At 45.6% G+C, this 27,463-nt stretch overlaps 1 protein-coding gene across 2 annotated transcripts in view; it reads right to left on the reverse strand.

The window, feature by feature from the left end:
* LOC149435693 (transient receptor potential cation channel subfamily M member 2-like) overlaps nucleotides 1-27,463 on the reverse strand; it is a 322,316-nt gene that overhangs the window by 240,250 nt on the left and 54,603 nt on the right. For both annotated transcript variants that reach the window (XM_089662482.1, XM_089662483.1), the window contains 4 exons: nucleotides 24,495-24,660; nucleotides 24,178-24,358; nucleotides 22,593-22,750; nucleotides 788-965 (listed from right to left, as the gene is read on the reverse strand). In XM_089662482.1, the coding sequence (XP_089518608.1) occupies nucleotides 788-965; nucleotides 22,593-22,750; nucleotides 24,178-24,358; nucleotides 24,495-24,660 (683 nt within the window). The remainder of the gene's footprint in view (nucleotides 1-787; nucleotides 966-22,592; nucleotides 22,751-24,177; nucleotides 24,359-24,494; nucleotides 24,661-27,463) is intronic.

Here is a 27,463-nt window from a genome sequence, read left to right on the forward strand (position 1 = left end):
TCTGAGACAATGATCAGTATAACAACAAAGGTGGTGAATCTCCCCAGCAAGGACACAGAGTGCAAAAAAAGGACCTAACCAGCCCCTACTAAAAAAAACAGTTGGGCTTTGGATACACTTTAAGCCAACTAATGGCTTCTTATATCCATCAGGGGCAATATAGCTGAGATTTATGTGGCTGAGAGAGGAATCTGCAGACTTGCCAAGGTGTGCTATCATGAATGGCAGCCCTCTCCTTTCTGCCTGGAGATTTCAACAGGATAAAAAACACAATCAGGAAGGTAGGAACAGAACAAGGAACTTTGAGGAAGGCCTCACTCTGTGACCGTTCAGTAGAAAAGAAGCCATGGGGTCATTAGATTCTACCTATCAATAAAATTTAGTTTAGTTTTGCTAGTAGACTAACACTTTAATACTGGGAGTAAGGTCTCTTCTGGAAGGCCCTCATGATATGTCCCTCTACAATACAATGGTAAGACTGGATAATTCTGACTAGCTGACCTTCAAGCAGGGGCGGACTGACAACTCATGGGGCCCCCGGGCATTAGGGGATCATGGGGCCCCTGTGTCCTTGCCCAAACTCATAAAAGCCTATGAAAAAGGTACCAGGGGCATCTCATGGGGCCCCCTACTGACCCCGGGCCCTCGGGCAGTGCCCGAGTTTCCAAATGGTCAGTCCGCCCCTGTCTTCAAGGCACCAATCCATCCAATCTCTTCCATTTCTCATTCTTGTGTCACTACATCTTCCTGTTTTGCCAGCTAAACTTGCATGCCATCTTCCCCTCACCATCGAGCAATTTCTTTTCAGAGATAAATTTCTCAAGACGAGTTCTCAGTGGGATTTCCACCCCATAGCGTCCATGTGTCCCATCATCCACCAGTATGAAGTGTGTGTGGTTGTTGTCCAAACAACACAGTGCCCCCTGCGATCCTACATCCATGGGGTACAAGGCAGGAGCTCCCCCCTACAGACAAATTAACATAAAAAGAAGTATATTAATGCGGTTACACATATTTTTTTCTGTTTAGAAGCTTTGTTCCTTACATGTGACACAAGGAGGGTTAATGAATTGCCTGCAATGCTGAGCAGCAGTGATACGTTTAGGGAAGGCTATAAACAATGTTCATCTATAGAGTTTCCTCTCCACATTGGGGGCTGCCATTTTGAGTATATTATGTATGCTGGCCAGATGGTGATTGGCGGATAGAGGGCACAGATGAAGGGGATATGGAGTGTTTTGCATTTTGGAATAACAAGGGCTTGCTTGGAGGAACTGAGACTTGTGAGGAATGTATTTCGAGGAAATACTGAGCCTGTTTTACAGATTGGCTCTGTGACTACAGGAAAGAAAAGGAAGGTCTGATCCCAAGTTTGAAGTATATGTGGTGAGGACATTGTGGAAGACATACCATGCTGCAGTCTGAATGTTTTCTGTACATGCTGAAAAAGTTCTTAGCCTGAAAAAATAAAACTAATGCAGCCACCATATCTAAGGACTGGTAGGAATTATTGGCAGCTATGGCTGGATTTGGTGTTAGTGCAGGTCTGGGGGCTATAGCTATAAGGATCTTAACTCAAAGTTCACTTACTCCTGGTGGACCCCAGTGCTCTGCTGGAACAAATGAACTATGAAATTTTCATTGGATTGAATAGAAAGCAGGGCCGTCTTAATAGCATCATGTGCCCGTGGGCAAAGTTATGCACTGGGGCCCCTACCAGCCAGCCCAAATTTGTGCACCTACTCTCAAGAATTACAGTAAAACTAGTTGATAGAATAAACATATATTTATTAGTACTTTCAATAAAATCAATTTTAAATAATAAGAAACGTGACACAAATCAAAGACTGATCAACATGACGGGCACATTACAGGGGTGATCAGGAGGGCACAATACTGGGATCAGGAGGGCAAAGTACAGGTACTGGGATGCTGCCTGGAACACAGTCATTCTGGGATAGCTTAGTAAAAATCGTGACTGTCCTGGCAAATCTGGAACAACTGGCAAGTATGATTCAATGCACGATTATTATGGGCCCCCATGCATCTGGGGGTGCCCATGCATTAAGATGGCCCTGATAGAAAGCAAAAATCCTGAGAGGAGCCAGAGCTGGCACAAGGATTTTCAAGAAGAGGTTGTGCATTGCAGAACAGGTCAGACAGCAAAATTCATAGCTGAGCAGCTTATTAGGGATTTCAGGGGAGGGCATAGCAGCCCACTAAGTATAAATATATTAAACGTCCACTGGCTTAGGGTAGTACAATGTGCAGAATCTGCTGGCTGCCAAATGATGGTTCAATGTGCAATGTGAAACAGGACTGTGCAGAGCATAGGATTTGTTGGGGTTCCGGACACAAATATCATGTGGCAAGGGTTACTGCACTCCAGCTTTAGAACAGTTAAAAGTGAACTCCTTTCAGGATTTTGTTTGTTAGCAGTAGCTGGTGCTGGGGTAACTGGAGAACTGGGGGCAGCACAGTGGCTAAGTGATTAGCACTTCTGTCTAGCAGTATTAGGGTTGTCAGTTTGGTGCCATGGTGCCAACCATGGTGCTACCTTCCTGGAGTTTGCATGCTCTCCCTGTGTCTGCGTGGGTTTCCTCCCACCACCAAAGACATAATGGTAGGTTGTCTCCAATCTAAATTGGTCCTATGTGTATGAATGTGAGTTAGAGACCTTAGATTTTAAGTTCCTTGTGGGCAGGGACTGATGTGAATGTCCTTACAGGATGTCTTCAACTTACAAGCCGACCTCAATGCACTGTTTAATTGGGCAACTATGTGGCAAATGAGGTTTAATGTTGATAAATGTAAGGTTCTGCACTTGGGGGCTAAGAATATGCATCATACATACTAGGGGGGTAAACCTGGGGGAATCAATGGTGGAGAAGGATCTGGGGGTTCTGGTAGATCACAAGCTTAATAATGGCATGCAATGCCAAGCTGCAGGTTCTAAAGCGAGCAAAATCCTCTCTTGTATTATAAGAGGTATAGACTCCAGAGAGAGATATCATTTCCCCCGGTATAAATCATTAGTAATACCTCATCTGGAATATGCAGTTCAGTTTTGGGCACCAATTCACAAAAAGAACATTGGGGAACTGGAGAAAGTACAGAGAAGGGCAACCAAACTGATAAGAGACATGGAGGAGATCAGCTATGAGGAAAGATTAGAGGAACTGAATTTATACTCTCCTGAGAAGAAGATATTAAAGGGGGATATGATCTCCATGTATAGTACATAAGGGGGGATATGATCTCCATGTATAATACATAAGGGGGGGATATGATCACCATGTATAATACATAAGGGGGGATATGATCTCCATGTATAATAAATAAGGGGGGATATGATCTACATGTATAATACATAAGGGGGGGATATGATCTCCATGTATAATACATAAGGGGGGATATGATCTACATGTATAATACATAAGGGGGGGATATGATCTCCATGTATAATACATAAGGGGGGATATGATCTCCATGTATAATACATAAGGAGGGATATGATCACCATGTATAATACATAAGGGGGATATGATCACCATGTATAATACATAAGGGGGATATGATCACCATGTATAATACATAAGGGGGGTATGATCACCACGTATAATACATAAGGGGGGGATATGATCTCCATGTATAATACATAAGGGGGATATGATCACCATGTATAGTACATAAGGGGGATATGATCACCATGTATAATACATAAGGGGATATGATTTCCATGTATAATACATAAGGGGGATATGATCTCCATGTATAATACATAAGGGGGATATGATCACCATGTATAAATACATAAGGGTATATGATCTCCATGTATAATACATAATTGGGATATGATCTCCATGTATAATACATAAGGGGGGATATGATCTCCATGTATAATACATAAGGGGGGATATGATCTCCATGTATAATACATAAGGGGGGATATGATCTCCATGTATAATACATAAGGGGGGATATGATCTCCATGTATAATACATAAGGGGGGATATGATCTCCATGTATAATACAAAAGGGGGGATATGATCTCCATGTATAATACATAAGGGGGGATATGACCTTCATGTATAATATATAAGGGGGGATATGATCACCATGTATAATACATAAGGGGGGATATGATCTCCATGTATAAAACATAAGGGGGGATATGATCTCCATGTATAATACATAAGGGGAATATGATCTCCATGTATAATACATAAGGGGGATATGATCTCAATATATAATACATAAGGGGGATATGATCACCATGTATAAATACATAAGGGGGATATGATCTCCATGTATAATACATAATTGGGATATGATCTCCGTGTATAATACATAAGGGGGGATATGATCTCCATGTATAATACATAAGGGGGGATATGATCTCCATGTATAATACATAAGGGGGGATATGATCTCCATGTATAATACATAAGGGGGGATATGATCTTCATGTATAAATACATAAGGGGGGATATGATCTCCATGTATAATACATAAGGGAGATATGATCACCATGTATAATACATAAGGGGGGGATATGATCTCCATGTATAATACATAAGGAGGGATATGATCTCCATGTATAATACAAAAGGGGGGGATATGATCTCCATGTATAATACATAAGGGGGGGATATGATCTCCATGTATAATACATAAGGAGGGATATAATCTCCATGTATAATACATAAGTAGAGATATGATTCCCATGAATAATACATAAGGGGGATATGATCTCCATGTATAATACATAAGGGAGATATGATCTCCATGTATAATACATAAGGGGGGGATATGATCTCCATGTATAATACATAAGGAGGGATATGATCTCCATGTATAATACAAAAGGGGGGGATATGATCTCCATGTATAATACATAAGGGGGGGATATGATCTCCATGTATAATACATAAGGAGGGATATAATCTCCATGTATAATACATAAGTAGAGATATGATTCCCATGTATAATACATAAGGGGGATATGATCTCCATGTATAATACATAAGGGAGATATGATCTCCATGTATAATACATAAGGGGGGGATATGATCTCCATGTATAATACATAAGGGAGATATGATCACCATGTATAAAACATAAGGGGGGATATAATCTCCATGTATAATACATAAGGGGGGATATGATCTCCATGTATAATACATAAGGGGGATATGATCTCCGTGTATAATACATAAGGGGGGATATGATCATCATGTATAATACATAAGGGGGGATATGATCACCATGTACAACACATAAGGGGGGATATGATCACCATGTATAATACATAAGGGGGAATACAATCTCCATGTATAATACATAAGAGGGGATATGATCTCCATGTATAATACATAAGGGGGGATATTATCTCCATGTATATTACATAAGGGGGGATATGATCTCCATGTATAATACATAAGGGGGGATATGATCTCCATGTATAATACATAAGGGGGATATGATCACCATGTATAATACATAAGGGGGATATGATCTCCATGTATAATACATAAGGGGGGATATGATCTCCATGTATAATACATAAGGAGGGATATGATCTCCATGTATAAAACATAAGGGAGGATAGGATCTCCATGTATAATACATAAGGGGAATATGATCTCTATGTATAATACATAAGGGGTATATGATCACCATGTATAATACATAAGGGGGATATGATCTCCATGTATAATACATATGGGGGATATGATCTCCATGTATAATACATAATTGGGATATGATCTCCGTGTATAATACATAAGGGGGGATATGATCTCCATGTATAATACATAAGGGGGGATATGATCTCCATGTATAATACATAAGGGGGGATATGATCTCCATGTATAAATACATAAGGGGGGATATGATCTCCATGTATAATACATAAGGGAGATATGATCACCATGTATAATACATAAGGGGGGGATATGATCTCCATGTATAATACATAAGGGAGATTTGATCACCATGTATAATACAAAAGGGGGGATATGACCACAATGTATAATATATAAGGGGGATATGATCACCATGTATAATACATAAGGAGGGATATGATCACCATGTATAATACATAAGGGGGGGATATGATCTCCATGTATAATACATAAGGGAGATATGATCTCCATGTATAATACATAAGGGGGGGATATGATCTCCATGTATAAAACATAAGGGAGATATGATCACCATGTATAAAACATAAGGGGGGATATAATCTCCATGTATAATACATAAGGGGGGATATGATCTCCATGTATAATACATAAGGGGGATATGATCTCCGTGTATAATACATAAGGGGGGATATGATCATCATGTATAATACATAAGGGGGGATATGATCACCATGTACAACACATAAGGGGGGATATGATCACCATGTATAATACATAAGGGGGAATACAATCTCCATGTATAATACATAAGAGGGGATATGATCTCCATGTATAATACATAAGGGGGGATATGATCTCCATGTATAATACATAAGGGGGGATATGATCTCCATGTATATTACATAAGGGGGGATATGATCTCCATGTATAATACATAAGGGGGGATATGATCTCCATGTATAATACATAAGGGGGATATGATCACCATGTATAATACATAAGGGGGATATGATCTCCATGTATAATACATAAGGGGGGATATGATCTCCATGTATAATACATAAGGAGGGATATGATCTCCATGTATAAAACATAAGGGGTATATGATCACCATGTATAATACATAAGGGGAATATGATCTCCATGTATAATACATAAGGGGGATATGATCTCCATGTATAATACATATGGGGGATATGATCTCCATGTATAATACATAATTGGGATATGATCTCCGTGTATAATACATAAGGGGGGATATGATCTCCATGTATAATACATAAGGGGGGATATGATCTCCATGTATAATACATAAGGGGGGATATGATCTCCATGTATAATACATAAGGGGGGATATGATCTCCATGTATAATACATAAGGGGGGATATGATCTCCATGTATAAATACATAAGGGGGGATATGATCTCCATGTATAATACATAAGGGAGATATGATCACCATGTATAATACATAAGGGGGGGATATGATCTCCATGTATAATACATAAGGGAGATTTGATCACCATGTATAATACAAAAGGGGGGATATGACCACAATGTATAATATATAAGGGGGGATATGATCACCATGTATAATACATAAGGAGGGATATGATCTCCATGTATAATACATAAGGGGGAGATATGATCTCCATGTATAATACATAAGGAGGGATATGATCTCCATGTATAATACATAAGGGGGATATGATCACCATGTATAATACATAAGGGGGGAAATGATCTCCATATATAATACATAAGGGGGATATGATCTCCGTGTATAATATATAGGGGGGGATATGATCATCATGTATAATACATAAGGGGGGATATGATCACCATGTACAATACATAAGGGGGGATATGATCACCATGTATAATACATAAGGGGGAATACAATCTCCATGTATAATACATAAGAGGGGATACAATCTCCATGTATAATACATAAGGGGGGATATGATCTCCATGTATAATACATAAGGAGGGATATGATCTCCATGTATAATACATAAGGGGGGATATGATCTCCATGTATAATACATAAGGGGGATATGATCGCCATGTATAATATATAAGGGGGATATGATCTCCATGTATAATACATAAGGGGGGATATGATCTCCATGTATAATACATAAGTGGGATATGACCTCCATGTATAATACATAAGGGGGATATGATCTCCATGTATAATACATAAGGGGGATATGATCTCTATGTATAATACATAAGGGGGGATATGACCTCCATGTATAATACATAAGGGGGGATATGACCTCCATGTATAATACATAAGGGGTGATATGATCTCCATGTATAATACATAAGGGGGATATGATCTCCACGTATAATACATAAGGGGGGATATGATCTCCATGTATAAATACATATGGGGGATATGATCTCCATGTATAATACATAAGGGGGGATATGATCTCCATGTATAATACATAAGGGGGGATATGATCTCCATGTATAATACATAAGGGGGGATATGATCTCCATGTATAATACATAAGGGGGGATATGATCACCATGTATAATACAAAAGGGGAGATATGATCACAATTAGAGATGAGCGAATCGTAGTAGGCGAAGTGGAATTCGTTTCGAATATTAGGAAAATTTCGATTCGCGTCGAATCCGAAAATAAGCAGACTTCGGATGCGCGAATCAAAATTTTTCCTAAAATGGCGGCGACATGTGCGGCGTCGGAGCGGGGATGTCTGGGAAGGCGCGCAGACAAGGCGCGCTGACCCATAATGCATTCATTTATGACATGTAATCGCATTAGCCAATCAGCAGCCAGCCAGCCAGCACAGTGTAATGGTCGAGCTATAAATGGCGGCCATTTTAAAATTTTCCATTTGCCTCCAGTCATTCAACAGAGGCAGACCTGACTGTATGCAGGGAGAGAGTTAGGGACAGAGAAACGTTAGTTAGGGCCACAGAATCGTTACTTAGGGCCATAGAAACGTTTACTTAGGGCCACAGAATCGTTAGTTAGGGCCACAGAATCGTTACTTAGGGACACAGAATTGTTACTCAGGGACAGACAGAATTGTTACTGAGGGATACAGAATTGTTACTGAGGGCCACAGAATCGTTACTTAGGGCCACAGAAACGTTACTTAGGGCCACAGAATTGTTACTTAGGGACAGACACAGAATTGTTACTGAGGGACACAGATTTGTTACTGAGGGCCACAGAATCGTTACTTAGGGCCACAGAATTGTTACTTAGGGACAGACACAGAATTGTTACTGAGGGACACAGATTTGTTACTGAGGGCCACAGAATTGTTACTTAGGGCCACAGAAACGTTACTTAGGGCCACAGAATTGTTACTTAGGGACAGACACAGAATTGTTATTGAGGGACACAGAATTGTTACTGAGGGCCACAGAAACGTTACTTAGGGCCACAGAAACGTTACTTAGGGCCACAGAATCGTTACTTAGGGCCACAGAAACGTTACTTAGGGCCACAGAATTGTTACTTAGGGACAGACACAGAATTGTTATTGAGGGACACAGAATTGTTACTGAGGGCCACAGAACCGTTACTTAGGGCCACAGAACCGTTACTTAGGGCCACAGAAACGTTACTTAGGGACAGACACAGAATTGTTACTGAGGGACACAGATTTGTTACTGAGGGCCACAGAAACGTTACTTAGGGCCACAGAAACGTTACTTAGGGCCACAGAATCGTTACTTAGGGCCACAGAAACGTTACTTAGGGCCACAGAATTGTTACTTAGGGACAGACACAGAATTGTTATTGAGGGACACAGAATTGTTACTAAGGGCCACAGAAACGTTACTTAGGGCCACAGAAACGTTACTTAGGGCCACAGAATCGTTACTTAGGGCCACAGAAACGTTACTTAGGGACACAGAATTGTTACTCAGGGACATACAGAATTGTTACTGAGGGATACAGAATTGTTACTGAGGGCCACAGAATCGTTACTTAGGGCCACAGAAACGTTACTTAGGGCCACAGAATTGTTACTTAGGGACAGACACAGAATTGTTACTGAGGGACACAGATTTGTTACTGAGGGCCACAGAATCGTTACTTAGGGACACAGAAACGTTACTTAGGGCCACAGAATTGTTACTTAGGGACAGACACAGAATTGTTATTGAGGGACACAGAATTGTTACTGAGGGCCACAGAAACGTTACTTAGGGCCACAGAAACGTTACTTAGGGCCACAGAATCGTTACTTAGGGCCAGAGAAACGTTACTTAGGGCCACAGAATTGTTACTTAGGGACAGACACAGAATTGTTATTGAGGGACACAGAATTGTTACTGAGGGCCACAGAACCATTACTTAGGGCCACAGAACCGTTACTTAGGGCCACAGAAACGTTACTTAAGGACAGACACAGAATTGTTACTGAGGGACACAGATATGTTACTGAGGGCCACAGAAACGTTACTTAGGGCCACAGAATCGTTACTTAGGGCCACAGAAACATTACTTAGGGCCACAGAATTGTTACTTAGGGACAGACACAGAATTGTTACTGAGGGACACAGAATTGTTACTGAGGGCCACAGAACTGTTACTTAGGGCCACAGAAACGTTACTTAGGGACAGACACAGAATTGTTACTGAGGGACACAGATTTGTTACTGAGGGCCACAGAAACGTTACTTAGGGCCACAGAATCGTTACTTAGGGCCACAGAAACGTTACTTAGGGCCACAGAATTGTTACTTAGGGACAGACACAGAATTGTTACTGAGGGCCATAGAATTGTTACTGAGGGCCACAGAAACGTTACTTAGGGCCACAGAAACGTTACTTAGGGCTACAGAAATGTTACTTAGGGCCACAGAATCGTTACTTAGGGACACAGAATCGTTACTTAGGGACACAGAAACGTTACTTAGGGCCACAGAAACTTTACTTAGGGCCACAGAATTGTTACTTAGGGACAGACACAGAATTGTTACTAAGGGCCACAGAATTGTTACTGAGGGCCACAGAAACGTTACTTAGGGCCACAGAAACATTACTTAGGGCCACAGAATCGTTACTTAGGGCCACAGAAACGTTACTTAGGGCCACAGAAACGTTACTTAGGGCCACAGAATTGTTACTCAGGGACAGACACAGAATTGTTACTCAGGGACAGACACAGAATTGTTACTCAGGGACACAGAATTGTTACTCAGGGACACAGAATTGTTACTGAGGGACACAGAATTGTTACTCAGGGACAGACACAGAATTGTTACTCAGGAACAGACACAGAATTGTTACTGAGGGACACAGAATTGTTACTGAGGGCCACAGAACTGTTACTTAGGGCCACAGAAATGTTACTCAGGGACACAGAATTGTTACTCAGGGACAGACACAGAATTGTTACTCAGGGACAGACACAGAATTGTTACTGAGGGACACAGAATTGTTACTGAGGGACACAGAATTTTTACTGAGGGACACAGAATTGTTACTGAGGGCCACAGAACTGTTACTTAGGGCCACAGAAACGTTACTCAGGGACACAGAATTGTTAATCAGGGACAGACACAGAATTCTTACTCAGGGACAGACACAGAATTGTTACTCAGGGACACAGACTTGTTACTGAGGGACACAGAATTGTTACTGAGGGCCACAGAATCGTTACTTAGGGCCACAGAACCGTTACTTAGGGCAACAGAAACGTTACTTAGGGACACAGAATTGTTACTCAGGGACAGACACAGAATTGTTACTGAGGGACACAGAATTGTTACTGAGGGCCACAGAACTGTTACTTAGGGCCACAGAAACGTTACTCAGGGACACAGAATTGTTACTCAGGGACAGACACAGAATTGTTACTCAGGGACAGACACAGAATTGTTACTGAGGGACACAGAATTGTTACTGAGGGACACAGAATTGTTACTGAGGGACACAGAACTGTTACTTAGGGCCACAGAAACGTTACTCAGGGACACAGAATTGTTAATCAGGGACATACACAGAATTCTTACTCAGGGACAGACACAGAATTGTTACTCAGGGACACAGAATTGTTACTGAGGGACACAGAATTGTTACTGAGGGACACAGAATTGTTACTCAGGGACAGACACAGAATTGTTACTCAGGGACAGACACAGAATTGTTACTGAGGGACACAGAATTGTTACTGAGGGCCACAGAACTGTTACTTAGGGCCACAGAAACGTTACTCAGGGACACAGAATTGTTACTCAGGGACAGACACTGAATTGTTACTCAGGGACAGACAAAGAATTGTTACTGAGGGACACAGAATTGTTACTGAGGGACACAGAATTGTTACTGAGGGACACAGAACTGTTACTTAGGGCCACAGAAACGTTACTCAGGGACACAGAATTGTTAATCAGGGAAATACACAGAATTCTTACTCAGGGACAGACACAGAATTGTTACTCAGGGACACAGAATTGTTACTGAGGGACACAGAATTGTTACTGAGGGCCACAGAATCGTTACTTAGGGCCACAGAAACGTTACTTAGGGCAACAGAAACGTTACTTAGGGACACAGAATTGTTACTCAGGGACAGACACAGAATTCTTACTCAGGGACAGACACAGAATTGTTACTCAGGGACACAGAATTGTTACTCAGGGACACAGAATTGTTACTGAGGGACACAGAATTGTTACTGAGGGACACAGAATTGTTACTCAGGGACACAGAATTGTTACTCAGGGACACAGAATTGTTACTCAGGGACAGACACAGAATTGTTACTGAGGGACACAGAATTATTACTGAGGGACACAGAATTGTTACTGAGGGACACAGAATTGTTACTGAGGGCCACAGAACTGTTACTTAGGGCCACAGAAACGTTACTCAGGGACACAGAATTGTTTCTCAGGGACAGACACAGAATTGTTACTCAGGGACACAGAATCGTTGAATTAAAGAGTTTGTCAGACAACATGCAGAGGAGTGGCAGAGGAGGCAATGTTTTAGGAGCGAGCAGACGTGGCAGCAGAGGAAGGGGTCGAGGCAGCACTATTCGCAGCCAGAGGCCAGTGCTCCCGGTGTCATCCAGTACAGTGAGGAAGAGCTAACAGAGGGCGGTCAGGAACGGGGGGAGACATCCGCCTCTTCAGCAGCCAGGCGAAGAAGTAGTGGCGAGGAGAGTGGCTCGGTAGCCGGTCTAGAGACAGGTCTGTCTCCTGACCCACACGCAGCCGAGGGGGCTAGTAGTGAGGCGGAGACCGCCTCACAGTCGGTGGGTTGTCTCCATGGCCACACTCTGCCATGTGCCACTTTCAGGTCTCCTCACACACTGCTGGTGTGTTCCATTTTTTGTCATAGAGTGCTGGCAGATTACGGGCCTCCCATAGCTGCTGCCAGGCCTCTAATCTGCCATGGGCCCCTGTACCACCTCCTCATGCTGCTGCCAGGTCCACAGTGTCTCATGCCATGTGCCACTTTCAGGTCTCCTCACACTGCTGGTGTGTTCCATTTTTTGTCATAGGGTGCTGGCAGATTACGGGCCTCCCATAGCTGCTGCCAGGCCCCTAATCTGCCATGGGCCCCTATACCGCCTCCTCATGCTGCTGCCAGGTCCAGAGTCTCTCATGGGTCCCTGTACGGCCTCCCATTGCTGCTGTCTCCATCGCCACACTCTGCCATGTGCCACTTTCAGGTCTCCTCACACTGCTGGTGTGTTCCATTTTTTGTCATAGGGTGCTGGCAGATTACGGGCCTCCCATAGCTGCTGCCAGGCCCCTAATCTGCCATGGGCCCCTGTACCGCCTCCTCATGCTGCTGCCAGGTCCACAGTGTCTCATGCCATGTGCCACTTTCAGGTCTCCTCACACTGCTGGTGTGTTGAATTTTTTGACATAGGGTGCTGGCAGATTAGGGGCCTCCCATAGCTGCTGCCAGGCCCCTAATCTGCCATGGGCCCCTATACAGCCTCCTCATGCTGCTGCGAGGTCCAGAGTCTCTCATGGGTCCCTGTACGGCCTCCCATTGCTGCTGTCTCCATCGCCACACTCTGCCATGTGCCACTTTCAGGTCTCTTCACACTGCTGGTGTGTTCCATTTTTTGTCATAGGGTGCTGGCAGATTACGGGCCTCCTATAGCTGCTGCCTGGCCCCTAATCTGCCATGGGCCCCTGTACCGCCTCCTCATGCTGCTGCCAGGTCCACAGTGTCTCATGCCGTGTGCCACTTTCAGGTCTCCTCACACTGCTGGTGTGTTGAATTTTTTGACATAGGGTGCTGGCAGATTACGGGCCTCCCATAGCTGCTGCCAGGCCCCTAATCTGCCATGGGCCCCTATACCCCCTCCTCATGCTGCTGCCAAGTCCAGAGTCTGTCATGGGTCCCTGTACGGCCTCCCATTGCTGCTGTCTCCATCGCCACACTCTGCCATGTGCCACTTTCAGGTCTCCTCACACTGCTGGTGTGTTGAATTTTTTGACATAGGGTGCTGGCAGATTACGGGCCTCCCATAGCTGCTGCCAGGCCCCTAATCTGCCATGGGCCCCTGTACCGCCTCCTCATGCTGCTGCCAGGTCCACAGTGTCTCATGCCATGTGCCACTTTCAGGTCTCCTCACACTGCTGGTGTGTTCAATTTTTTGACATAGGGTGCTGGCAGATTACGGGCCTCCTATAGCTGCTGCCAGGCCTCTATTCTGCCATGGGCCCCTATACCGCCTCCTCATGCTGCTGCCAGGTCCAGAGTCTCTCATGGGTCCCTGTACGGCCTCCCATTGCTGCTGTCTCCATCGCCACACTCTGCCATGTGCCACTTTCAGGTCTCCTCACACACTGCTGGTGTGTTCAATTTTTTGACATAGGGTGCTGGCAGATTACGGGCCTCCCATTGCTGCTGCCAGGCCCGTAATCTGCCATGGGCCCCCGTACTGACTCCTCATGCTGTGACGTTGCAACATGGTGGAATTCAACCCTACATATGTTAGACCGCCTTTACGAACAGCAAAAGGCCATCACAGATTTCCTGATGTTAAAAGCGGATAAAGGTACTCCCTGTGTAACTTAGATGTCAGCCATTGGCAGCTCATGCGTGACACCTGCACTTGCTCAGGCCCTTTGAGGAGGCCACGCTATTCGTGAGTCGGCAGGACTATGGGATGAACGACGTCATTCCTCTGTTGCACGTCCTGGAACAAATGCTGTTAACAATGGCTGGTCAGGGTGCGGTAGACGTGGCGCACAGATCTCAACGCCACATGACCCCTGTGGGGGCAGGACAGGAAGAAGAGGAGGAGGTAGAGGAGGACATTGGTGCTCAGGAATTATTGAGTGAAATGGGTGGTTTTTCCACTCAGCGGACAGGAGTGGAGGAGCAGGAGCATCTGGTAGAGGAGGAGGAAGAGGAGACAGAGGACCCAGACGCACCGTGGCAGTATGCTGTGGAGATGGAGGCAGGGAGTCCCTCGCATTCCTTGGCACAAATGGCCCATAGCATGCTCGCTTGCTTGCGTACCGACAGCCGAATAATAACCATCAGACAGAGGGATGACTTTTGGCTGTCCACCTTGTTGGACCCTCGCTACCGTTCAAAAATGGTGGCCTTTTTCACACCTGCTGAGAGGGAGGCCAAAATAACGTACTATAAAAACCACCTATGTAGTCAGCTGGTCTCTGCCTGTCTGCGCCAACGTCCATCCTCAGACACTGTGGGCCCTGTGCGCTCGCGTTCCGCTGCCATGGCAGCAGGGGAGGGGTGGGGTGGTAGGAGCAGTGGCAGCTCCACCAGCAGCAGCTGCCTCAGTCTGCAGTCGATGATGAGTAGCTTTCTTCACCAGCGCAGTGAGGAAACTACTAACCAGCCGCAGCAGCAGCAGCAGCATCAGGTGGACCTGGAGCAGGACCTCAAACAACAGGCTTAGGCCTACTTGGACAGCACCCTGCCAACCGAGGTAGACAATCCCCTTGACTACTGGGCAACGAAACTTGACCTTTGGCCCCAACTAGCTGAATTTGCCCTTGAAAGGCTGTCATGCCCGGCCAGTAGCGTGGCATCGGAGCGCGTGTTTAGTGCGGCAGGAAGTATTGCAACTCCGCGGAGGACACGACTGTCCACCCAAAGTGTGGAGAGACTCACGTTTGTGAAAATGAATCAGGCGTGGATTAGTCTGGATTTCAAACCACCAGTTCCTGACACAACTGACTAAATCCGCCATGAATCATGCCCCAAACATGTGCCACTTTCAGGTCTCCTCACACTGCTGGTGTGTTCCATTTTTTGTCATAGGGTGCTGGCAGATTACGGGCCTCCCATAGCTGCTGCCAGGCCCCTAATCTGCCATGGGCCCCTATACCGCCTCCTCATGCTGCTGCCAAGTCCAGAGTCTCTCATGGGTCCCTGTACGGCCTCCCATTGCTGCTGTCTCCATCGCCACACTCTGCCATGTGCCACTTTCAGGTCTCCTCACACTGCTGGTGGGTTCCATTTTTTGTCATAGGGTGCTGGCAGATTACGGGCCTCCCATAGCTGCTGCCAGGCCCCTAATCTGCCATGGGCCCCTATACCGCCTCCTCATGCTGCTGCCAGGTCCAGAGTCTCTCATGGGTCCCTGTACGGCCTCCCATTGCTGCTGTCTCCATCGCCACACTCTGCCATGTGCCACTTTCAGGTCTCCTCACACTGCTGGTGTGTTGAATTTTTTGACATAGGGTGCTGGCAGATTATGGGCCTCCTATAGCTGCTGCCAGGCCCCTAATCTGCCATAGGCCCCTATATACCGCTTCCTCATGCTGCTGCCAGGTCCAGAGTCTCTCATGCCATGTGCCACTTTCAGGTCTCCTCACACTGCTGGTGTGTTGAATTTTTTGACATAGGGTGCTGGCAGATTATGGGCCTCCTATAGCTGCTGCCAGGCCCCTAATCTGCCATAGGCCCCTATATACCGCTTCCTCATGCTGCTGCCAGGTCCAGAGTCTCTCATGCCATGTGCCACTTTCAGGTCTCCTCACACTGCTGGTGTGTAGAATTTTTTTGACATAGGGTGCTGGCAGATTATGGGCCTCCTATAGCTGCTGCCAGGCCCCTAATCTGCCATAGGCCCCTATATACCGCCTCCTCATGCTGCTGCCAGGTCCAGAGTCTGTCATGGGTCCCTGTACGGCCTCCCATTGCTGCTGTCTCCATCGCCACACTCTGCCATGTGCCACTTTCAGGTCTCCTCACACACTGCTGGTGTGTATAATTTTTTGACATAGGGTGCTGGCAGATTACGGGCCTCCCATAGCTGCTGCCAGGCCCCTAATCTGCCATGGGCCCCTATACCGACTCCTCATGCTGTGACGTTGCAACAAGGTGGAATTCAACCCTACATATGTTAGACCGCCTTTACGAACAGCAAAAGGCCATCACAGATTTCCTGATGTTAAAAGCGGATAAAGGTATTCCCTGTGTAACTTAGATGTCAGCCATTGGCAGCTCATGCGTGACACCTGCGCTTGCTCAGGCCCTTTGAGGAGGCCACGCTATTCGTGAGTCGGCAGGACTATGGGATGAACGACGTCATTCCTCTGTTGCACGTCCTGGAACAAATGCTGTTAACAATGGCTGGTCAGGGTGCGGTAGACGTGGCGCACAGATCTCAACGCCACATGACCCCTGTGGGGGCAGGACAGGAAGAAGAGGAGGAGGTAGAGGAGGACATTGGTGCTCAGGAATTATTGAGTGAAATGGGTGGTTTTTCCACTCAGCGGACAGGAGTGGAGGAGCAGGAGCATCTGGTAGAGGAGGAGGAGGAGGAGACAGAGGACCCAGACGCACCGTGGCAGTATGCTGTGGAGATGGAGGCAGGGAGTCCCTCGCATTCCTTGGCACAAATGGCCCATAGCATGCTCGCTTGCTTGCGTACCGACAGCCGAATAATAACCATCAGACAGAGGGATGACTTTTGGCTGTCCACCTTGTTGGACCCTCGCTACCGTTCAAAAATGGTGGCCTTTTTCACACCTGCTGAGAGGGAGGCCAAAATAACGTACTATAAAAACCACCTATGTAGTCAGCTGGTCTCTGCCTGTCTGCGCCAACGTCCATCCTCAGACACTGTGGGCCCTGTGCGCTCGCGTTCCGCTGCCATGGCAGCAGGGGAGGGGTGGGGTGGTAGGAGCAGTGGCAGCTCCACCAGCAGCAGCTGCCTCAGTCTGCAGTCGATGATGAGTAACTTTCTTCACCAGCGCAGTGAGGAAACTACTAACCAGCCACAGCAGCAGCAGCAGCATCAGGTGGACCTGGAGCAGGACCTCAAACAACAGGCTTAGGCCTACTTGGACAGCACCCTGCCAACCGAGGTAGACAATCCCCTTGACTACTGGGCAACGAAACTTGACCTTTGGCCCCAACTAGCTGAATTTGCCCTTGAAAGGCTGTCATGCCCGGCCAGTAGCGTGGCATCGGAGCGCGTGTTTAGTGCGGCAGGAAGTATTGCAACTCCGCGGAGGACACGACTGTCCACCCAAAGTGTGGAGAGACTCACGTTTGTGAAAATGAATCAGGCGTGGATTAGTCTGGATTTCAAACCACCAGTTCCTGACACAACTGACTAAATCCGCCATGAATCATGCCCCAAACATGTGCCACTTTCAGGTCTCCTCACACTGCTGGTGTGTTCCATTTTTTGTCATAGGGTGCTGGCAGATTACGGGCCTCCCATAGCTGCTGCCAGGCCCCTAATCTGCCATGGGCCCCTATACCGCCTCCTCATGCTGCTGCCAAGTCCAGAGTCTCTCATGGGTCCCTGTACGGCCTCCCATTGCTGCTGTCTCCATCGCCACACTCTGCCATGTGCCACTTTCAGGTCTCCTCACACTGCTGGTGGGTTCCATTTTTTGTCATAGGGTGCTGGCAGATTACGGGCCTCCCATAGCTGCTGCCAGGCCCCTAATCTGCCATGGGCCCCTATACCGCCTCCTCATGCTGCTGCCAGGTCCAGAGTCTCTCATGGGTCCCTGTACGGCCTCCCATTGCTGCTGTCTCCATCGCCACACTCTGCCATGTGCCACTTTCAGGTCTCCTCACACTGCTGGTGGGTTCCATTTTTTGTCATAGGGTGCTGGCAGATTACGGGCCTCCCATAGCTGCTGCCAGGCCCCTAATCTGCCATGGGCCCCCGTACCGACTCCTCATGCTGTTGCCAGGCCCGTAATCTGTCATGGGCCCCTGTTGTCGCTTGTTGGCATATTCCGCTCGTTCAGATGCTCCTTCTCCTGCTACTCCTCTTCACGGATTCCGTCAGCAGTCTTTCTTGGAATCCGTTTCCAAGAGACAACAGTTTGCGAGCACGCACCCGACGGTGCAGAAGCGGAACGTCCTCCTGTCCAAGTTTCTGCTGCCAGGCTCGTAATCTGTCATGCTGCTGCCAGGTCCAGAGTGTGTCATGGGCCCCCGTACCAACTCCTCATGCTGCTGCCAGGCCCGTAATCTGCCATGGGCCCCCGTAACAACTCCTCATGCTGCTGCCAGGCCCGTAATCTGTCATGGGCCCCTGTACCGCCTCCTCATGCTGCTGCCAGGTCCAGAGTGTGTCATGGGTCCCTGTACGGCCTCCCATTGCTGCTGTCTCCATCGCCACACTCTGCCATGTGCCACTTTCAGGTCTCCTCACACTGCTGGTGGTTTCCATTTTTGTCATAGGGTGCTGTATGGCCTCCCATTGCTGCTGCCTCCACCGCCACACTGTGGCTCCACACTCTGGTTTTGGCCCCGTGACTGCCCAAATGAGTGAAGTGTGCGGTGATTCTAAGATCGACGGCACTCATCTGCATGTCATACTGACTGTCAGTATTATTTCTCTTCCCCAGCAGACTCCAATGGAATTTAAATTAAAGGTACAGTGTTCTGCACTAATATAAAGTCTCTCTGAAGCCTAGAAACACCCTTTTATAAGTTAAATTCGCAGCGAATATATTCGACTCGAATCGAAATTTTTCCACGAATTCGCCGAATCAGTCGAATCGAATTTTTGAATACTTCGCTCATCTCTAATCACAATGTATAATATATAAGGGGGGATATGATCTCCATGTATAATACATAAGGATGGATATGATCTCCATGTATAATACATAATGGAGATATGATCACCATGTATAATACATAAGGGGGGATATGATCTCCATGTATAATACATAAGGAGGGATATGATCTCCGTGTATAATACATAATTGGGATATGATCTCCGCGTATAATACATAAGGGGGGATATGATCTCCATGTATAATACATAAGGGGGGATATGATATCCATGTATAATACATAAGGGGGGATATAATCTCCATGTATAATACATAAGGGGGGATATGATCTCCATGTATAATACATAAGGGGGGATATGATCTCCATGTATAATACATAAGGGGGGATATGATCTCCATGTATAATACATATGGGGGGATATGATCTCCGTGTATAATACATAAGGGGGATATGATCATCATGTATAATACAAAAGGGGGATATGATCACCATGTATAATACATAAGGGGGATATGATCTCCATGTATAATACATAAGGGGGGATATGATCGCCATGTATAATACATAAGGGGGGATATGATCTCCATGTATAATACATAAGGGGGGATATGACCTTCATGTATAATTCATAAGGGGGATTATGATCTCCATGTATAATACATAAGGGGGGATATGATCTCCATGTATAATACAAAAGGGGGGATATAATCACCATGTATAATACATAAGGGGGATATGATCTCCATGTATAATACATAAGGGGGATATGATCACCATGTATAATAAATAAGGGGGGATATGATCTCCATTTATAATACATAAGGGAGATATGATCACCATGTATAATACATAAGGGGGATATGATCTCCATGTTTAATACATAAGGGGGGATATGATCTCCGTGTATAATACATAAGGGGGGATATGATCATCATGTATAATACATAAGGGGGGATATGATCACCATGTACAATACATAAGGGGGGATATGATCTCCATGTATAATACATAAGGGTGGATATGATCTCCATGTATAATACATAAGGGGGGATATGATCTCCATGTATAATACATAAGGTTGGATATGACCTTCATGTATAATTCATAAGGGGGATTATGATCTCCATGTATAATTCATAAGGGGGGATATGATCACCATGTATAATACATAAGGGGGGATATGATCTCCATGTATAATACATAAGGGGGGATATGATGTCCATGTATAATACAGAAGGGGGGATATGATCTCCATGTATAATACAGAACGGGGGATATGATCTCCATGTATAATACATAAGAGGGATATGATCTCCATGTATAATACATAAGGGGGGATATGATCTCCATGTATAAATATATCAGTTCATATAGTGAACTCGGTGTAGAATTATTCACCCTAAGGTCATCACAGAGGACAAGGGGGTGCTCATTACGTGTGGAGGAAAAGAATTTTAATATCCAAACACGGAAAGGTTTCTCCACAGTGAGAGCTGTGAAAATGTGGAATAGACTCCCTCAAGAGTTGATTCTGACCAGCTCATTGGATTGCTTTAAAAAAGTCCTGGATTCTTTCTTGGATACACAGAATATAACTGGATATAACATTTATAAGTAAAGTTGATCCAGTGAATATCCGATTGCCTCTTAGGGGATGACCTAGATGGACTTTTGTCTTTTTTCAGCCAGGCTAACTATGTAATATACAGTATATGGAAAGCACTGCATAAGTTGCTAGTGCTTTATAGGTGTCAAGAGAACCAGAGAGCACACAGAGACAGATTGCACAGAACCCAACGTGCTTTTATTGGGGAGGTTTTTGGGGCACAGACAACAGTTCCTTTAGTCCACAGATCCACACCAGACACAGCAACACAGTACAGTTCTCTGGAAGGCAATATGGAACAACAGGGGTATTGTAATCCACAGGGTTAGTCCACACAGGAGGCTCCAGGCAGGGATGGGTTACGTCCAGGCAGGTTCACGGAGAACAAAGGGGTTAAGTCCAGGTAGGTTCACGGAGGACGAGGGGTTAAGTCCAGGTAGGTGATAGATCCAGGCAGGTTCACGGGGACAGCAGAAGATCCCTCCACAGTGCAGGGATTCGAGGCAGCACAGACAGTCCAGGAGCTGAGGAGGAGGACGGGGGATGAGAGGAGCTGGCCCTCAGCCAGCCTTCCTTCACACACGCAGCCAGAAGAACACAATGGGGGTTTTCCTGCTCACCCTTAAGAATAGAGCTGGTAACCGGATACTTCCTATCGGGTTACCATGGCGACGGGCCCTGTCTCTCAGGTCTCCAGACCTGCCCAGGAATTCATGCATGAGGGGGAAGGGAGGAGACGGCCTGTTTGTGGATTCCTCCAGCAGGAGGCCAGGCTGCAAGCCAGGGGGGTGAGGGGCTGCTGAGGTCTGCCTGTGTCAGGGACAAAGAGGACTAGAAGTCCCAGCATGGATGGGACAGAAGGGTGGCAGCCAGCAAACCTGGAGGATGGGGAAGGAAGGACCAGCTCCGTGACAATAAGTATCTGTAATAAATAAACCGTTAAATAAAGAAAAAGAAGGAAGCCACACTCCATTTGAAGTCCCTTGTATACTAGATTACAAGCCTGATGCACACACTGTTCCACCCTTTGCTGCAATCCCCAACGCCATTCATTCCTTCCGGAGCTTATTCATATATATACTGCACTGTGTGTAAAGGCTAGTAGCTGCCATACACGAGCAGCATTGTCACAAGATTAACTCTCTCTTAAAAGCCAGACTTTAATGGAAAATGATCTTCTAGGCTGAATAACAGATCCATAGCTTTCTCCTAATTCCTAAGTCTTGTGCCTTGTGTTCCTTAAAAGAAAGGTAACAAAAAATGCTGGCATTTAGTACAAGATATTTCTATGAAAGTTATGTTCTATATGATGTAGACTATGTCTACTTCTTACCGCCTTACTGATCAGTAATTTTCGGTTGTGGACGATGCCCCAGGTAGCAATGCCTATCAGGACAATCTCAGAGCCTTTGCCTGCACTGAAATTCCGTATGGCTTCACCTACGTGCTTCATGACCCCAGCATGAGAACCTCCAGTGATGATCCAGGCCCCTGTATGTAAGAAAGGGAGGAGAGATTGGCTATACAAAATATGGCTGCACTGTCTGTACTGTAACCCTCTCTGGTTAGCCATTTCAACATCCTCCTCCTTACTTAAAGTACAAACAGTATATGAAAAGTACAAAAAATGGCCCCTGCCCCAGTCTATAACTGGCCTTCACAGCAAGGAGCACATGGAAGGACAACGCATGTCAAACAACAAAAGAGACAAATTCTTGGCTCAGCTTGCCAACCAGCCTGCAAATAAGCCAAATTAACCTAACAGAATGCATTAAAAACAGGGGTTTATTTATTACAATTTTGCTAACATATGCGTAAGCTACAGAGCCTCTTCAGGGCACCCCAATATTCTATAGTCCTAACTATACAAATTTTGAGAGCCCCCATAGTAGAGGCACATGTATTTAATGGATAGACCAAGGGCAGGTGGACCTGAGGGAGCCCACCCCTCCTTAAAGGTACCGGAGAGCACTGGACACCCAGCATGTAGCACAATGGCAGCTAAGGTGTCCAGTACGCCTCCTCACCAACAACTCAACAGTACAAAAATGGCCACTGCCCCAGTCTATAACTGGGCTTCACAGCAAGGCGCACATGGAGGGGCAACGCATGTCAAACAACAAAAGAGAAAAATTCCTGGATGAATGAACGACTGAAGTAAGTTGGCAAAATGGTATTTTAATAATATAAATGGAGTGTTTCTAATAAGAGGAAACTATTGCTGTTTATTGTGAAACGGCAGGAATTTATTCTTTTAGACTTGAAAGGTACTTAGAGGGGGTCTACTTAAGGCAGACAGTGTTGACCGAGGGATCCCTCCAGCCGAGTCATTGTGCTGTCAGCCCCTGCTGGGAGAAGACAGTGACTATTACTAGCAGGGGTGGACTGACAACTCATGAGGCCCCTGGGCAATAGAGGATCATGGGGCCCCTGTGTCCACGTCCACACTCAAACCACACCCAAAAAAGCCTATGAAAGGTACCAGGGGCATCTCATGGGGCCCCCTACTGACCCTGGGCCCTCGGGCAGTGCCCAAGTTCCCGAATGGTCAGTCCACCCCTGATTACTAGTGAATATACCAGCCGCTAGCAATAATTGCATGTAAAATTCGGCAGACTGGTTGTACCCAATGTCATCAATCAATCAACTTGGGTGCATTCAGCCTTCCCATACATGCTTCGAACCTCAGCCGGTTTCTGCTGAACCAGCCAAAACTCAAACTGTCTATGGCTGACTTTAAGCGTCAAGTTTTAGCTCTGCTAGTGGCCATTTTATCTAACAAAAATAAACATTACCTACTTTCCTCAATAGCCACTGAAAATCATGATCATTAAAGTGTTTCGGCCAAGCATTACAAGTGAGGACAGCAGTGACAGTGAAGCACAAGGATGATGTGCTCATTGTAGAAGCCCCATTACCTGTGCTTCGTGCAGCCTTCACAAGGCCCCTGCTGAACTGGGTCTTCAGCCTTGGACTGATGTTGAAATTTTTGGCACCTCCTGTCACAGATATGAGGAGACTTGGTACACGAAGCCCCCACTGCTCTGTCATCAGTTCATATAATATGCTGGGAGGAGTGTCGGAGGATGCTCGCACATACTGTTGAGAAACAGAGCCTAAAGTAACTTATACAGCAAGATGTTTAACCCCAACTATTAAAATGATAAAATGTGGCCAACAGCAGTCTAGGCTTCCACAGCATACAGTAATGTCCTTCAACACCCAACAACCATACCTTGGCCCAGATCCTGGTGGTTCCTGTAAATGTCATGTCCCCATATGCATCACTGGGGTCTTCTTTGACATGCTTCTGAGGATCCCAATTGATTTCAGGTGGCCTATTGGGATGTGAGGTGTCATGAAAATGGGATTTTTTGGTGTAACCACATCCACAGGTCTCCCTAAGAGAGCAATAGAGCATCTATTAGACATGCGATTCATTTCATTCCAATTGAAATTTGGCCAAAATTTTACTCATTTGGAGATTCGGACGTATCTAAATTTCCAAATTACAATAGCAATGAATTTAAACGATTTTGAATTACCGATACAAATTTTTGTCCAAATTCTAATTGAATCTGAATTAAATTTGAAAATGAAATCAAATTTGAAAACATATTTGAATGAAATCATATTGATGACTATTGCGGATTTCCTTCAAAGACTATGTGTACTGGTGTTAGAATATAGCTGACTTCAGAAATTTGAATTTCAAAAAGCATAAAATAGAATAAAACAGAATAGAAAAGAATAGAAAATAAAAGAAAAGAATAAAATAGAAGAAAGTAGCATAGATTTAAATAGAATAGAATAGAAAAAAATATAGCCATATTCCGAAATTTGAATTTCAAAAAGAATGGAATAAAATGGAAAAGAAAACAATAGAAAATAAAGGAAAATAATAGAAAAAAGTAGAATAGCATAAAATAGAGTAAAATAGAAAGAATATAGCCATATTCCGAAACTTGAATTTCAAAATGAATAGAATAGAACCGAATAGAAAAGAATACAGTAAAACAGAATAGAAAATAGAATAAAATAGAATAGAATTGAAAAAATAGAATAGAATAAAATAGAAAGTACGTAACCATCTTCCAAAATTTGAATTTCGAAAAGAACCGGCTATTCTTCACAATGAATTTGCATCGATTTGATATTTTCAATTTGAATTCGATTTGAATACTTCAAATCCATTGTAAAAATTCTAATCCAGTCGAAGACGAATAAATGAAACTAAACTAAAAGAATGTAAGGAAACAAAATTAGTAACTTAACAAATTGATCCAAAAACAAAACAAATTTTTTCACTCTGCACTTTTTTAGCATCTATAAAATATTTGCAGCATAGTCTGATAAATTGAACCCAACACTCAGAGGCGTAGCTAGGATATTTTGCACCCGGGGACGATCTATAAAATTGGCGCCCAAGCCCCCCTCCCCATTTAATCACATCAGTGACACCAATGATGGGGCACTGTTCCTCCCACTGACACCAATGATGGGGCACTATTCCTCCCACTGATACTAATGATGGGGCACTATTCCTCCCACTGATACCAATGATGGGGCACTATTCCTCCCACTGATACCAATGATGGGACACTATTCCTCCCACTGATACCAATGATGGGGCACTATTCCTCCCACTGACACCAATGATGGGGCACTATTCCTCCCACTGATACCAATGATGGGGCACTATTCCTCCCAATGATACCAATGATGGGGCACTATTCCTCCCCCTGATACCAATGATGGAGCACTATTCCCCCCACTGACACCAATGATGGGGCACTATTCCTCCCACTGACACCAATGATGGGGCACTATTCCTCCCACTGACACCAATGATGGGGCACTATTCCTCCCACTGACACCAATGATGGGGCACTATTCCTCCCACTGACGCCAGTGATGGGGCACTATTCCTCTCACTGACACCAATGATGGGGCACTATTCCTCCCACTGCCACCAATGATGGAGCACTATTCCTCCCACTGACACCAATGATGGGGCACTATTCCTCCCACTGACACCAGTGATGGAGCACTATTCCTCCCACTGACACCAATGATGGGGCACTATTCCTCCCACTGACACCAGTGATGGGGCACTATTCCTCCCACTGATACCAATTATGGGGCACTATTCCTCCCACTGACACCAGTGATGGGGCACTATTCCTCCCACTGACACCAGTGATGGGGCACTATTCCTCCCACTGACACCAGTGATGGGGCACTATTCCTCCCACTGATACCAATGATGGGGCACTATTCCGCCCACTGATACCAATGATGGGACACTATTCCTCCCACTGACACCAATTATGGGGCACTATTCCTCCCACTGACACCAATGACACTTACCTTGCTGATCCCTGCTCCAGCCTAGGCTCCTTCCCTCTCCCATCCACAGCCAGCATACCTGGTTGCAGCAGCACCATCCGCACGGCACACTTACCGGTCAGCTGTCTTCTTCACTTGCTCCGGCCGCTCCCTCACTCGATCTTCGCGCTGCCGCTCGGCTCCTCCTTTCCAAGCTCCGCCTTCTCGCAGGTGATTGGCTGCCTGTGTGCCTTTCCTGAGCTACAGTTCTGGCGGAGCTTGTAGAGGGAAGTACAAGCTGCCATAGGCTGTCCAGTTTTCCCGAGGGTGTGGCCAAATGACAGGGGCGGCATGCCATCCTGCCCACACATCGCATTCAGGGAAAAGAAGACACCGGACCTGCAGACCTCTCAACCCCTCCTCCAGCAGCGCCTCCTGGACTGGATCGTTGTGGGACTGGGACACGTAGCCAGGTAAGACACAGCAGCCCGCTGCCCGCCCCTGTACTAAGTGTCCCTTCCATTGAAAGGGAGGCGGTGGCACCGCGCTGCCCCCCTAAAATGTGCCGCCCTATGCAAAAGCCTTGTTTGCCTCACGGCAAATACGCCCTTGGTTGTAAGCCTCATTTTGGCGCCCCTGTACCTTGGCGCCCGGGTACATATGTACCCCCTGCCCCCCCCTAGCTACGCCTCTGCCAGCACTGATGACCTATTCCACCATACACAACAAACAATGAACGTATAGGATCCTATAGACACATTTATGGCATGATGTGTAGGCCACAGCAGAAGAAATGCATTATTGTTGTGGAGACTGGAAGGATTTTGATGTTCCAGTTAATCTTCACATCTCTGCAGCTGGGGAATGCGAAATGTA

This window comes from Staurois parvus, unplaced genomic scaffold, assembly GCF_062004578.1.
Source record: "Staurois parvus isolate SC_StPar_1 unplaced genomic scaffold, SC_StPar_1.0 ptg001481l, whole genome shotgun sequence".
Classification (NCBI taxonomy): Eukaryota; Metazoa; Chordata; class Amphibia; order Anura; family Ranidae; genus Staurois; species Staurois parvus.